Source organism: Trichechus manatus, unplaced genomic scaffold (genome assembly GCF_000243295.1).
Source record: "Trichechus manatus latirostris isolate Lorelei unplaced genomic scaffold, TriManLat1.0 scaffold00030, whole genome shotgun sequence".
Classification (NCBI taxonomy): domain Eukaryota; kingdom Metazoa; phylum Chordata; class Mammalia; order Sirenia; family Trichechidae; genus Trichechus; species Trichechus manatus.
In genome coordinates this window covers 17,455,475-17,470,123 of record NW_004443966.1, presented here as the reverse complement: position 1 = coordinate 17,470,123, position 14,649 = coordinate 17,455,475, and the positions used below count along the sequence as shown (strand labels likewise).

At 40.7% G+C, this 14,649-nt stretch overlaps 1 protein-coding gene across 2 annotated transcripts in view; it reads right to left on the bottom strand.

Annotated features, from left to right (window-relative positions):
• Nucleotides 1–2,506: 2,506 nt before the first annotated feature.
• The window catches only part of THSD4 (thrombospondin type 1 domain containing 4), a 677,983-nt gene continuing 665,840 nt past the window's right edge, over nucleotides 2,507–14,649 (bottom strand). Inside the window, exons 16-17 of one of the 2 annotated variants that reach the window (XM_004374710.2) lie at nucleotides 9,680–9,824; nucleotides 2,507–3,369 (exon numbers count right to left, since the gene is read on the bottom strand). In XM_004374710.2, coding sequence (XP_004374767.1) covers nucleotides 3,227–3,369; nucleotides 9,680–9,824 — 288 coding nt within the window. In that variant the 3' untranslated portion in view covers nucleotides 2,507–3,226. The remainder of the gene's footprint in view (nucleotides 3,370–9,679; nucleotides 9,825–14,649) is intronic. The other variant, XM_012555081.1, reaches the window with a different exon arrangement.

The following is a 14,649-nucleotide window of genomic DNA, read 5'->3' as shown; positions in this document are numbered from 1 at the left end:
GGCAGTGGACTTGACTTCTTGGGTCTCTTTCTGCCTGGTCTGCATGGGGACCTGAGCCTCTGCCGGCTGTTTATCTGCATGGGGTTACATGAGAGTTGGGAGTGACGGAGGTGCTTTTGGGAAATGGTGGCTGGGCTTCTCCAGGAAGAGAAGCTGGAAGGACATCCAGAAGAAGGCCAAATAGAACTTCTGAAGGCCCAAGACCGTTGGGGGAACCTAACTGAGTGTGCAGACCTGGCTGGTGGCACTGCTTCCAAAAGCTGCAACTGTTCATCAAATTACATTAGCAGATTTTCAGGTTAACGAGCTCATGGGAGAGACTCAGTTGCTAAGAATTTAGGCAGTGGTGGTTCAATGGTAGAATTCTTGCCTTCCATGCAGGAGACCCAGGCTTGATTTCTGGCCAGTGAACCTCATGTGAAGTCACCACCTGTCTGTTGGTGGAGGCTTGTGTGTTCCCATGATGCTAAAGAGGTTTCAGTGGCGCTTCCAGACTCAGACAGACTAGGAAGAAAGCCTGGTGATCTACTTCTGAAAATCAACCCACGAAAACCCTACGGAGCACAACGGTCTGATCTCCAAGTGATTATGGGGATGGTGCAGGATGGGGCAGCATTTCATTCTGTTGTGCCTAGGGTTGCCATGGGTCGGGGGGCCAACTCAGTAGCAATTAATAACAAGACTTGCTTTAAAATGGAAAAATGCCCGGGATCATGGTGTTAAATAATACTTTTTTTAAAATAAATTTACAATTTGTTTAGCCTGATATTTTTCTTAATGGATGAAAGAATATACATATGTTGTTGGTGTTAGGTGCCATCAAGTCAGTTGTGACTCAGAGCGATCTTAGGCACAAGAGAACAGAACAGTGCCTGGTCCTGCGCCATCCTCATAATCCTTGTTATGTTTGAGCCCGTTGATGCAGCCACTGTGTCAATCCATCTCGCTGAGGGTCTTCCTCTTTTTCGTTGACCCTCAACTTTACCAAGCGTGATGTCCTTCTCCAGGGACTGGTCCCTCCTGATAACATGTCCAAAGTACATGAGACGAAGTCTCGCCATCCCCTCTTCTACGGAGCATTCTGGCTGTCCTTCTTCCAAGACAGATTTGTTCATCCTTCTAGCAGTCCATGGTATATTCAATATTCTTCGCCAACACCATAATTCAAAGGCATCAATTCTTCTTCAGTCTTCCTTATTCACTGTCCAGTTTTCACATACATATGAGGCAATTGAAAATACCATGTCTTGAGTCAGGTGCACCTTAGTCCTCAAAGTGACAACTTTGCTTTTTAACACTTTAAAGAGGTCTTTTGCAGCAGATTTGCCCAATACATATGACATTTGATTTCTTGACTGCTGCTTCCATGGGTGTTGATTGTGGATCCAAGTAAAATGAAATCGTTGACAACTTCAATCTTTTCTCCATTTATCATGATGTTGCTTACTGGTCCAGTTATGAAGATTTTTGTTTTCTTAGTGTTGAGGTGTAATCCATACTGAAGGCTGTAGTCTTTGATCTTCATCAGTAGGTGCTTCAAGCCCTAATATATATATACATATATATAAGTACATGTGTGTATACATATATATATTCTTTTCTTTTGATTTTTCAGATAGTTCACCTTTCAATAAGAACTAGGTCTCTTCTCCCTCTTTCTGTCCAGAGACTTCTGGAACGGTATAGTTGGGTGAAGTGAATGAGGGAAGACTGTGGCCATGGTGGGGGTGTGGTAGGGGGTCCCTATCTCCTTCTCTCAGGAGGCTGCAATAGTGTAGATCTGGTGCTCCGGTTTGGGAGGGGGACATGGGCTGTGAGTCATGGGGGAGAAAAGGGATGCAAACCAAGGAAATGATATCCACAAATCAAATTAGAAAGACCAAAGGGAGAATCTTTCTAACATACACATTTTGCTGGAAGGATGGGTTAGGCTCCCCACTGGGCGATGCCCGGGAGAGGTGGCTGGAGGAAAGGGAGAGAGGCAGAGTGCAGAACTGCATGCCCTGGACATCTGCTCTGGGATATGACGGCTCCTTGGCTGGAGGGACCCTGCTGTACGTACAACTCCATGGGAGGAAAATATCACTTGGGAATGGAGTCAGAATTCCAGGCAATCACCTTGTTACCCCAATAGCTTTCTGTCTCATGGGACAGTTCTGTTTAGGATGAGTTTACCAGAACCTAACGCGGGTCCTGTAACTTGGCTCTGTAACTTTGTGAGGGGAAGGAAAAAAGAGAAAGAGACAGCTGGGTGCTGCAGCTAGAGACCGGACCATTGGCCAGAGGACAGAATCAAAGACCTGGGCTTTGCTGGCCCAGTGGGAAACTTCTCACATCTTCCTCTCAGCTACTGTGCTCATCTTACCAAGCTTCTGGGCAGGCCCCTAGTGGTTGTTGGTGGAGGTGTCTGGAGGTGAGGGTAGTTCTCAGGGTTTTGTGGTCAGATGATGAGGGTAGGCACTCAGCTCTGCCGCTGAATACACTGGGCAGGTGAATACACCTGGCAGGTGAATATGCCTGGCAGATCAGTTACCTAAGTTGAGCCTCAGTTCCCTTGTCAGTAAAATGGGAGTAACGATTCGTCCCCTGCCTCCCACTCTGGGACTTCACGCGCTGCTAATGAGCTAATGTCTGTGAATACACTTGCTGAACCATAAAGCACTATATTCATGTGAGATATTCGTGTCATAAGGCAGGACAACAGCCTAACGTCTTTGAGAATGGAAATAGGCACAGCTGGGCTGAGGTAACAGGGCCGCAGGCACTCAGCAAGGCTTAGTAAGGCTCTGGGGTGGGGGCGCTGCTTCTGCCGACCCTCCGGGGGGCGCTAATTTTGGGAAGGCCGGTAGCACCATGGCAGAGGCAGCGCACCGGCAGTGGTTCGAGTGCTGTTTCAAAGTGCCAGGATGGAGGTGGGGCTAGGAGCTCCATGCACTTGGCACTGCTTGGCTTTCCAAGAGCAACTTTAGCAGGTGCCAGGTCCCAGGGAGAAGATGGTCAGTACATGGTGATGCTTACAGCACCAACCCTGGCTTTTGAGCAGCCTGTGTACAAAGCACCTATGAGCCACAGGTTACACTTTACTGAAGGTGGGGGTGGTGACTAGTTAGGCTGGGGGTGCCCCGGGCCAGGCATTGCCTGGTGGAGCAGCGACCAGTCAGTCATACTGCTCGCAGCCCCGGGAAGGGCAGGTGGCGCCGCCCTGCTGGTTGTGGTGCAGGGGGTGTTATCTGCTCCCCAGGTACCCTGGGCGCCTGTTGGCCACTCGAGTGCAGGAGGCACAGCAGGCGGTCTTGTAGTAGTTGTAGACGCAGAGTCGCGCTTGGACCACCACGTTGCAGTTGTAGTACTTGTCCTTGCAGTTTTCATCTGCAGTAGGAGAGAACAAAAAAGACTCCCTGAGCACAGGAGGCAGCCCGGAATAATGGAAAGAGAATGGATTCTAACCCTGGATCTGATGTTTCTTGGGTGGTGCAAACGGTGAACGCTCTTGGCTGCTAACTGAAAGGTTAGAGGCTCCAATCCACCCAGAGGTGCCTCGGAAGAAAGGCCTTGTGACCTATTTCCAAAAAAATCAGCCATTGAAAACCTTATGGAGCGCAGTTCTACTGGAACACAGACACTGTGTCGCCATGAGTCGGAGACAATTTAACGGCAACAGTTTTTTCTCCTGCTTTATTACCCATGTGAGGTGTGACTATGTGTTCGTTGTTAGTTGCCCTTGAGTCCATTCTGACTCATGGCGAACCCATGTGTTACTGAGTAGAACTGCTGCATAGAGTTCTCTTGGCTGTAATGTTTACTGAAGCAGACCACCAGGACTTTCTTCCGTGGCACTACTGGGTGGGCTTGAACCATCCACCTTCAGTTTAGCAGTCGAGCGCAAACCATTTGCACTGTCTAGGGATCCTGAGTATGTGCTAAGAGCTTACATTTAATTTTCTTTTAAAAATTATAATGGAATTAGGTATAGAGAATAAGTCAATGAAGACCTGGGTCCTCACTGCCTAATCTAAGAAATGAAAGATCACCGATATGCTATAGTTACCAGAGTCACTCCATGATCTCCTCCCTTTTCTCCTCACCACTCCAGAGGTAACCGAGTCCTGACTTTGGTGTTTATGACCCCAGGCACTTCTTTATACTTAAACTGTATATGACAGTATCCCCAAGCACTGCGTGGTATTTAAACTTCAAAAAAATGATAGATACTGTATATATTCCTTTGCAACTTGCTCAGCATTGAATTAGTGTGATTCATTCTTGTTTAACGAATGCTCTAGGCAATTCATTGACATTACTGCATAGTATCCCATTGTAAATATATTCCACAATTTATCTATTCATTATCCGTTGATAGACATTTTAAGTTGTTTCCAATTTTTTTTTTGCTATTACAAACAATGCTCTTGTATTGTTGTAAAAATAAATATAGATAACACAACATTTGCCAATTGAACATTTTTTACATGTAGGATTCTTTTTCACGTGTAGGATTCTGTGACACCAATTACATCAATCATGTTGTGCAACCATCACCAACATCCATTGCCAAATTTTCCATCACCATAAACAGAAATTCAACATTTCCTAAACAATGACTCCCCTTTACTTTCCTTCCCACCCCTGACAACTACTATTAAACTCTGACCTCTATTCATTGGCCTATTCTAGGTAAACAATGCTCTTTTAAACAATTTTGTACATGTCGTCCTCTCTGCCGTCTGGCTGGGTGGTTAAAGTATATACAACTTTACTAGATATGATCAGAGTGTTCTCCAAAGTAGTTGTAACAATTTACTTTTCTGTCAGTCCTAAAGAATTCCCTTAGCACCACGTTTTACTTTTTGCTAAGCTACTGGATGTGAAATTATGGCCACGTGAGGTTGAGCATAGCATCATCATATGCGTATTTGTCATTCAAGTTTCCTTTTCTGTAAATTGCTTTTCCTATCTTTGGGCTATTATCTAAACTTGTTCACTTTTTTTAATGATTCATGGAAATTCTTTATATATAATGGATCCTGATCCTTTGCTTGTTATACGTGTTGTAAATATCTTCTTTCCAGTCTGTGGTTTTTCTTAGCATTTTATGATGCCATTTGATGAACACAATTTTTAATTTCAGTGTAATTGACTTTATAATTTTTCCTTTATGGTTTGGACATTTTGTTTCTCATTGAAGAAAGCCCTACCTACTTTGAAATAAAAAAAATATACTTCACCATATGCTCTTGCAAAAGTTTTAAAATTTGCTCTTCATCATTTATGTTCCTAATCCACCTGGCATTGATGAGTCTCTTATTGTAGTGAAAGGTAGGAATTCAATTTTAGTGTTTATTTGTTTGTTTTTTTTCCTATATGGGTAAACAATTGTCTCATCACCATTTATCAAATGGCCCATCTTTTCCTCACTGATTCATAATGCTACCTCCGTCATACATCAAGCATCGTTAAGTTCTCGGGTTTACTTCCAGGTTCTCGAGTCTACGCTATTCGTTTATTTCTCCATCCCTGTGTGAATAAGTCTTGATACGTGGTAGGAAAACACTTTTCGTCATCAAAACTGACTTGGCTACTCTTGGTTGTTTGCTGCTGTTTTTCATATATAAGCTTTAGACATAGTTTTTCAGATTTCCTATGGAAAATTCTGTCCAGATTTTGATTAATATTGCTTGAATTTATAGATTAATTTGGGAAAGAATTGACAGTATACTGCACAGCTTCTTGCTCTTTTATATTACTCACAAATATGGTTAGACATAATACCTAATGCATTATAACATACAGATCTACCACACTCTCTTTAAGGGTGTCCTATGTGCTGAAACATAATTTAATCAACCATTTTCTTCTATTGATAGAAATGTAATTGCTTCCAATTTTTATGAGTTATAAAAAAGTCAACAATCCATCCGTCTATTAATTCTCCAGTTTTTGACATCTATTCTTTTGTGTGTATGTTTATCTGTACACTTTTAAGAGCATATCTTTTGTATAAATTCCTAGAAGTGGAATTACTGAGTCAAAGATAATGACCACTCTGTAGCTTGAAAGTTAATGCCAAAGTTCCCTCCAAAAAGATCATGCCACGTTACGAGCAGGGAATTGACCTTTTCCTCACAACTCTGTCAACACAGAATATTACCCAATTTAACAAAAATTTGTTGATCTTACAGAGAAACATGGATCCCATTATTTTTTAAATTTGCATTTCTGATTCCTAGTAAGGCTGAGCATGTCTTCAGCTTCTGCCACATTTGTTCACACCCTTCATCCTTTACAAAACTGGGTCGTGTGTCTTTTTTTAAAGTTAATTTGTGGGAACTGTCTTAGTGGTGCTGTAGGAGAAAGACCTGGCGATTTGCCTCCATAAAGGTTACAGCCAAGAAAACTCTATGGAGCAGTTCTACTCTGTCACATGGGGTTGCCATGAGTCAGAATCGACTTGATGGCAAGGGGTTTGGTTTGGCTTTTGGTGTGTACATTAGAGATTTAACTCCGCCTACTTCAATGGCATTTGTTTGATTCTGAGATGTAATCAATTGTAAGGTGATTTAGTAATAGTTCTCTGGGATAAAATAAAGGATAACTTACACAGATATCAAAAAACTGAGTGGCATACCTTCACCCATGAACTCACATACCACTCCCTTCTTCAGAATCACAACAAAATGTGCCCCTGAGCCTTCTTTTCCTTCAGGGTCGATACAGATACTTGCCAGCAGTCTTACTCTCCCATCCAGAAGGCACTCTGCCTCTCATAACTCAGGCTCCTGGCCTGGACACCCCAACATCGTCAGCTTGGACGGTATAATTTTGAGATGTATCAAAGAACACCAAGGTTTTGCCTGCATTTTTATTTTGTTAATCTCTTTTTTCCTTAATTGCATTTTATATAATTGGAAGTTGAAATTCACACACCCCCCACTTGAAAAGACACCATAAATTCAGAAGGAAAAAAAAAAAAAGATGGATTAAAAAAAATTTGCGTCTCACCATATGTATAAGAAATCTTTGACAGATGTGGGCCAGCTGAGTGACAGCCCTTCAGAACGCATGAACTGGTTACACCACCCTTTCCTAGCTTTGAAAATTATGCAATCAGGTCCAAGGACTTGGCACGTTATACTGTCATTAATTACACTGCCACGTTTGAGACAAGTGGGCAACTGTATGGATACAGCTTTTTTTTCAACGTTGTATTATAGTAGAATCTGTTAAAAAGCAATTTAGGTCACACTTTGGGGTCCAAAATTTAAATCAAGTTTCAACTATGTGTGGTGTGGCTGATGAAAATAAGTTAAGGGAAGCGACAACTAGATGGATCTATTTGTGTTCGTGAACCAGCAATGGTAATTATATCACTATTTAGTCCTCCGCCTCCTGGCTGAGCTTTTTTTTCTTATATTGATTGTAAGATGCATTCTAATACAGTGTGCTAAAATATTTGCTCACAGTCTCCTCTCTCTCTCTCTTTCTTTTTTCCTCCCCACTTTGGTTGAGGTATTTTTGAGTGGAGACACATTTTTAATTTGTTATGTTCTCATAGGCAGCCATAAGACCTCTGGGTGTCTGGCTTACAAAGGCTTTAACCAACACTGATATATATATATATATATAAATATAGATATATTTTCTAATATTTTTATAGTTTTGATTTCTATGTTAGGATCTTTAATCCGTTAAGTGTTTATGTTTGTCTATGGCATAAGGCAGGTCTTAGCTTTTTTCCCCCTTCTTTATTTTCTCAAATGGATCTTCAATCATCTGAATAAAATAGGAGTCTCTCCTTTGCCCCACTTGCTTCAAATCTGACCTTTATCGTGCCTGACTTCCCTCGTATACAGGAGTCTGTTGTGAGCGCTGTATCGTCACGTCGGCGTGTCTGGTGTTTGGACCTGGACCTGGACCGGTACCGAGCGTTTCAGTCTCTACAGCCTTACGGGGCTGTGGCTGTTAGGTGCCATCAGGTTGTTTCAACTCATAGCAACTCCATGTGACAAAGTACAACTGCCCCACGGGGTTTTCTTGGCTGTCATCTTTATAGAAGCAGATCGCCAGGTCTTTCTCCTGCGGAGCCACCGAGTGGGTTTGAACCGCCAACCATTCGGTTAGCAGCTGAGCATTTAAGCATTGTGCTACCAGGAAAGCTTCTCCAGCCTTATAAATTGTTCAGATATCTGGTAAAGCAAGCTTCCCTCATGGTCTTTCTTTGATCATCTTTGCAGTATTAACTCTTCCCATCCAGAAACATGTTAGTCTCTCTATCCATTCACTTTTTCTTTTATGTTCTGCGGCAAGGTTTTCTTATTTTTAATTCTACTTATTCATTATTCTATGTAGGTCTTATACATTTCTTATTAATTTTCTTTCTCTGGAATTTATGTTTTGGTTTTGTGGTGGTTGTTGCAACTGGGATTGGTCACATCTCTAACATTTACTCATTGGTTATTGCTGATACATAGGACGCTCTGGATTATCAAGTATTTATTCTGGAAATGGTACGTCTTTCCTGGGATAAGAAGGATGTTAGGTCAGTATATTAAAAGCTTCCATTTGGCCTATAGAAGGAGAAATCCATGGAGTCCTTGGCTGGCTAAGTGCCTGACTCCTAGCTGAAAGGTTGGCAGTTTGAACATACCCAGAGGCACCCTGGAAGATGGGCCTGGTGATTTGCTGCTGAAATGTCACAGCCTTGAAAACCCTATGGAGCACAGTTCTACTCCGTGCCTATGGGGTCACAATGAGTTGGAATCAACCTAAAGGCAACAGGAGAAATCCACTGTACAACAGCCTAATGACACATTAATACATTTCCTTTGATATGATTGTGAAGACAGTAAATAGGTGCCTAGGAGACACTGAAGCCTTCTCATAAAGAGGCCCAGCACCCTCTATTCTGGAGCCAGTCATGACCTAGTCTGTTAGTGTATTCTAAGTGGGGGTATCTGGGTACCCAATATGGAGATGCAGCTTTACCCACCTTACAGCTCTTGTGTTGGCTCAGTTCATGTGCAAGGCACCTTCTTGGGTTTTCTGACTGTCTTCATGAGGACTGGGCTCTTCCTCAAGAAGAGTAGCCCACGAGAGAACCTAATATCTCTACCTCTCACCAGTGCCTTCCTCCAGGGAACTGGACCCTGTTTCTTGGTTGCAAGTTGGGGTCTTCTGACTTGCAACATTGCTGCCCCTTGCAGGGCTCCAACCATTGTGCAGACCCTCCTGCTGTCATCTCCCGCTCTGTGGAGAGGGGGTCACCCTGAGTCAGTGGGTCTCTCTGGACACTGAGCCTCAGCTATGCCCCTCAGATATCTGGTTAGACTCTTCAGCACTGCTTCTCCCAATTCTTTGCTTTCTCCCCTTCCTCTCCTCTCTGCAGCTATAACTAAATGTTGAAATTTCGCAATGGACCCAAATTTCTGAACGCATGATCATTTTAATCAATTCACATTTAAGTTTGTCTTCAGCAGGTGGCTTGGATGGTGAGTTGAGCTACGAAGAGTCACCTCAGGATATGAAACTTTTAACACCCAAAGGACTTAGACTCACTGAACTCCATGACTGTGCTGGCAAGGCCACAGAATGATCTAGAAGGGCCTGGCATTTTCACGCTGGAGAACCTGACAGAGCTCAGGAAAGCCAAATCTTTTCTCCAAGAAAGGAATTCCCTACTTACCAACTTCAGGGACACAGTCCTGAGGGTTACAAGATTCTCTCTCTTCTGGTTTCAACTGAGGGTCACAGAGGTTACTTAGGGTCATGTCATCTGACAGACACCGCACTTCCCGGACCCGGAAGCCACCCTGGCAGCTTTTGGAGCACTGCATGGAGAAAGAGGGAGGAAGTTAGGTTTCCTGGAAGCCCATCAACTTGGCACACAGGAGAAGGCAGCTATTAGAAAATTTCAAACATCTCTAAAAGGAGACACAATTTATCACAATAAACTCCCATATACATATAACCCCGCTTCAGCAACTATCAGCTCATGGCCAACTGTGTCCCATCTGTACTTAGCCTACTTTCACTTGTATTATTCTGAAGCAAATCTAGACATGATATTATTTCTTCCATACCATTTTAGCTTGTATCTGTAAAAGACAAGCTCTTAAAGCATACACATGCACACACAATACCATTATTATATCTTAAAATTATCAATAATTCCTTATTCATCAAATATATGGTAGTCTTTCCATTTCCAGTTGTCTCATGAATCTCATTGATTTTTTTTTGTTACTGTGGCAAAATATACATAACATAAACTTTATCATTTTAAGTACTTTCAAGTGTACAATCCAGTGCCATTACTCATACAATGTTGTGCAGCTATCACCATTATAGATTTTTTTCATACAATTTTTAAAAAAACTAGGATTAGATTAGACAGACAAAGATTAGACTGGACTATAAGACATAAAATGATACTCGTGACGAGAGCGCTTCTTAGCTCAAGTAGATACAGGAGACTAAATGGGCAGCTCCTGTCCAGAGGTGAGATGAGAAGGCAGAAAGGGACAGGTGCTGGTTGAATGGACACGGGAAATCCTGGTGGAAAGGAGGAGTGTGCTGTCACATCATAGGGAGAGCAACTAGGGTCACATAACAATGTGTGTATAAATCTTTGTATGAGAGACTAACTTGAACTGTAAACTTTCATTTAATGCACAATAAAAATAAAAATGCAGAGTTGTAAAAAAAATAGGATCCACCTAAGGTCTGCATATTGCAATTGGTTGATATGATAATTTTAAGACTCTTCTAGTCCATAGCTTCCCCTTCTGCTGTCTTTCCCCAGCTCCTTGCACTTTATTTGTTGAAGGAACAGCCATCTGTCTTGAAATTTCCCATAGATTTTTTTTCTCATAGATTTTCCATAGATTTTGCTGACGGCATCCCCATGATGTGGTTTGACAAGTTCCTCTGTCCTCCTCCTACCATTTCTTTTTCTTTTATTAGCTGGTAATCTTTTATAAAGAACCCTCCCTTCCACATTTACTGTTTGCTTACCCAGGGGTACAGTTTGCTTAGGAAAGACAGGGTAAATGTGTCATTCTCTTCCTTTATTTTTACGAGTTTTTAGAATAACATGTTGGTTCCCTAACGTCCTCCAATGGTGACCAATTAGGTTTTTATTTCTGTATTATTATAAATTGATGGATTGAAATATATTTGATATGCTTCATTCAATCTATTGCAGGTATTCTCTTTGATGCTCAAATTGTCCCACCATTGGCTAGCAGGAGCCTCTAAAAAGTTGGCTCTTGAGTCCTTTCGATGTGAAGCCAGTTGACTTTGAGAACTCCTTTGCCGCCTTATATGAAAAGATACTCCAATGTAACTTATAGATATACTGCCCCAGCCATTTCTCTAAGAATCTCTGGTTCTTCTGAGTGTAAAATGGTATTTCAAGACCATACTTCGGGTGATAGGCATGTTCACTGCTATTGGGTCGGTGATTGTTTCTAGGTTCTTTCAGTGGATGGACTAGGAAAGGCTTTTTTTTTTTCCTGTAGGATAAATTACTTCATAAGTTCATGCCGATACCTCCAATTCAAATTCAGGACAACGGAATTTTTAAACCTCTTCTATCTTTCATCTGTATCTTCTTTCTCCCAGGTTGAGAATTCTAGTTTTAAAGGTTATGGGGGATAAGATAATTATATTATAATGAAATAATTTACCTTATTGTACATTATACACCCAGCCATCTCAGAATAACACTGATAGTGTGCTGTCATCAAAAATATGATTATTGCAAACAATGCCGCTCTTTTTGTCCTTAGGGATGGGCAGTCAAATTACTGTGTTTTAAAGCCACTTGCAATAGTGCTGATGCCACCAAGTGGAAGTATGTTTAGGTTAATTCGTTCCATTGTTGTCTTAGTTATCTAGTGCTGCTACACTAGAAATACAACAAGTGGGTGGCTTTAACAAACGGAAATTTATTTTCTCACAGTTTAGGAAGCTAGAAGTTTGAATTCCGGGTGCTGGCTCTAGGGGAAGGCTCTTTCTCTGTCAGCTTTGGAGGAAGGTCCTATCTCTTTGAGCTTCTGTGGTCTTCTTGGTGGTCTTCTTGTGGCTTGGCATTTCTCTTCCCTCATCTTAGCGTCTAGCTTGCTCATTTAATTCTTTATATCTCAAAAGAGATTCACTCGTAATTCACCATATCAATCCTGCCTCATTAACATAGCAAACACAACCCATTCCCAAATGGGATTATAACCACAGGCAGAGAGGTTAGGATTTACTACACATATTTTGGGGGTACACAACTTAATCCATAACAATTTTATTTTCAGTTTTCAGGGATGGCTTTTTTAAAAAATTTTTTTTTGTTTTATAATTATCTAAAATAGTTACTTATTTCCAAACTCAAATTTATAAACACAGTGTATTAAAAAAACTCTAGCTTCCATCACTGTCTTCACTACTAGAGTAATCGCTTATTTCATATTTGTTTTAGTGTTTTTATTTTTTAATTTACACCCAGCAAAATTCACCTTTTGTGGTGTACAGTTCTATGGGTTTTACCAATGCATAGAGGCATGTACCTTTACCACGAACAAGACGCAAAATAGTTTCAGGACACCAAAACATTCCCTCCTGTTGCCCCTTTGTGGTCAGATTCCCCCAACCCACCCAGTGGCCATCACTGCTCTGTTCTTCACCCCTAGAGTTTTTCCTTTTCCAGAATATTATATAAATGGAATCATACAATATGTAGCCTTTGGGGTGTGGTGTCTTTCACTTAGCAAAATGTATTTGAGATTCATCCATGTTGTTGCAGGTATCAATAGTTCATCCGTTTTTGTTGCTGAGTAGTATTTCGAAGTGTGAATGTACCACGGTTTGTTTATTCATTCACCCACTGAAGGACATCTGGGTTGTTTCCTGTTTTTGGTGATTATGAATAAAGCTGCTATAAACATTCGCACACTGGTTTTTGTGTGAACATAAATGTTCAGTTCGTTTGGGCAAACAGGAGTTGGATTGCTGTGTCCTATGATAAGTGTATGTTTAACTTTACAAGAAGTTGTCAAACTATTTTCCATAGTAGCTGTACCATTTAACATTCCCGCCAGCGATTTATGAGAGTTCTAGTTGCTCCTCATCTTTGTCAGCACTTGGTATAGTCTTTTTTATTTATTTCATCCATTCTGATAGGCGTGTGGTGGTATCTGACTGTGGTTTTAATTTGCACTGCTCTAATTACCTATTGATGATATATGCTCATTTGTCAGCTGTATATTGCTTTTGTTTAAGTGTCCAAATCTTTACCCATTGTTTTTATTGGGTTGTTTGTTTCCTTATGTTGAGTTTTAAGAGATTATATATATTCTTGCTACAAGTCCTTCATCAGATCTATTATTTGCAAAAATTGTCTTCCAGTCTAGGGATTGTCTTTTCATTCTCTTAAAGGCATTTTTTGCAAAGCAGAAGGTTTCTATGTTAATAAAGCCCAAGTTATCATGCTCATGCTTTTACTTTTTAACTGATGCTTTCGACGTTGCATCTAAGGAATCTTTAACTCAAAATCACAAATGTTTTCTCTAGAAATTTAACAGTTTTATGTTTTACATTTAGGCACACGATCCATTTTGAGTTAATTTTTATTTTTATATTAAAAAAAACTATAAAAATAAGCCCATTAAATGATGCTCCACATAATTAGTCATAAGAGAAATGCAAATTAAAACCACAATGAGATACCATTACACTTCTATCAGAATGGTTAAAAAAAAAAAAAAAAAAAAACTGACCATACAAAGTGTGAATGAGGATGTGGAGCAACTGGAACTCTCATACGTTGCCGGTGGAAACGTAAAATGGTACAGGCACTCTGTGAACCAGTGTGTCAGTTTCTTATAAAGTTAAACGTGAACTTATTCTATGACCCAGCTATCCATTTCCTAAGTGTTTATCCCAGAGAAATGAAAACTCGTGATCACACAAAAGCCTGTATGCCAGCGGCTTTAGTGGCATTATTCATAATCACCCATAACTGCAAACAACCTAAACGTCCTTCAGCAGATGAATGGATAAACTGTGGTACGGCCACACAATGGAATATTACTTGGCAATTTAAAGAATAAATTATTGATCCATGCAACAATATGGATAAATATCAAATGAATTATGTTAATGGAATTAGTGAATTCCAGTCTCAAAAGGTGGCATACTGTATTATCCATTTATGTGACAGTCTGGAAAAGGTAAAATATAGGAACACATCAACGTTTGCCAGAGATTAGGAATGTAGGGAGGATTTGAATACAAAAGAGCAGCATGAGGACATTTTTTGGATTGTTGGAATTGTTCTGTGTCTTGTCTGTAGTTGTGGTTACAAGAATCCATGCGTATGTAAAAATTCATAGAAATGTACCCCCCAAAACTGAAGTTTACTGCATGCTAATAAAAAATTCAATCAATTATATATATTTGTGTGGGCTTATTTCTAGACTGTCTAGTTGCCATTTTTTAATGTTTTGGTTTATTCTTTCACTTAAAAAAATATAATCAATACACATACAAATATAAATATTCGTACGTCAGCTCCCTCATTCTTGGATAAACAATAGTATGCCATAGTCACTTAGATAAATAATAGAATGCTCTCCTCCACTTTGCTTTTCTCTAAACAATATG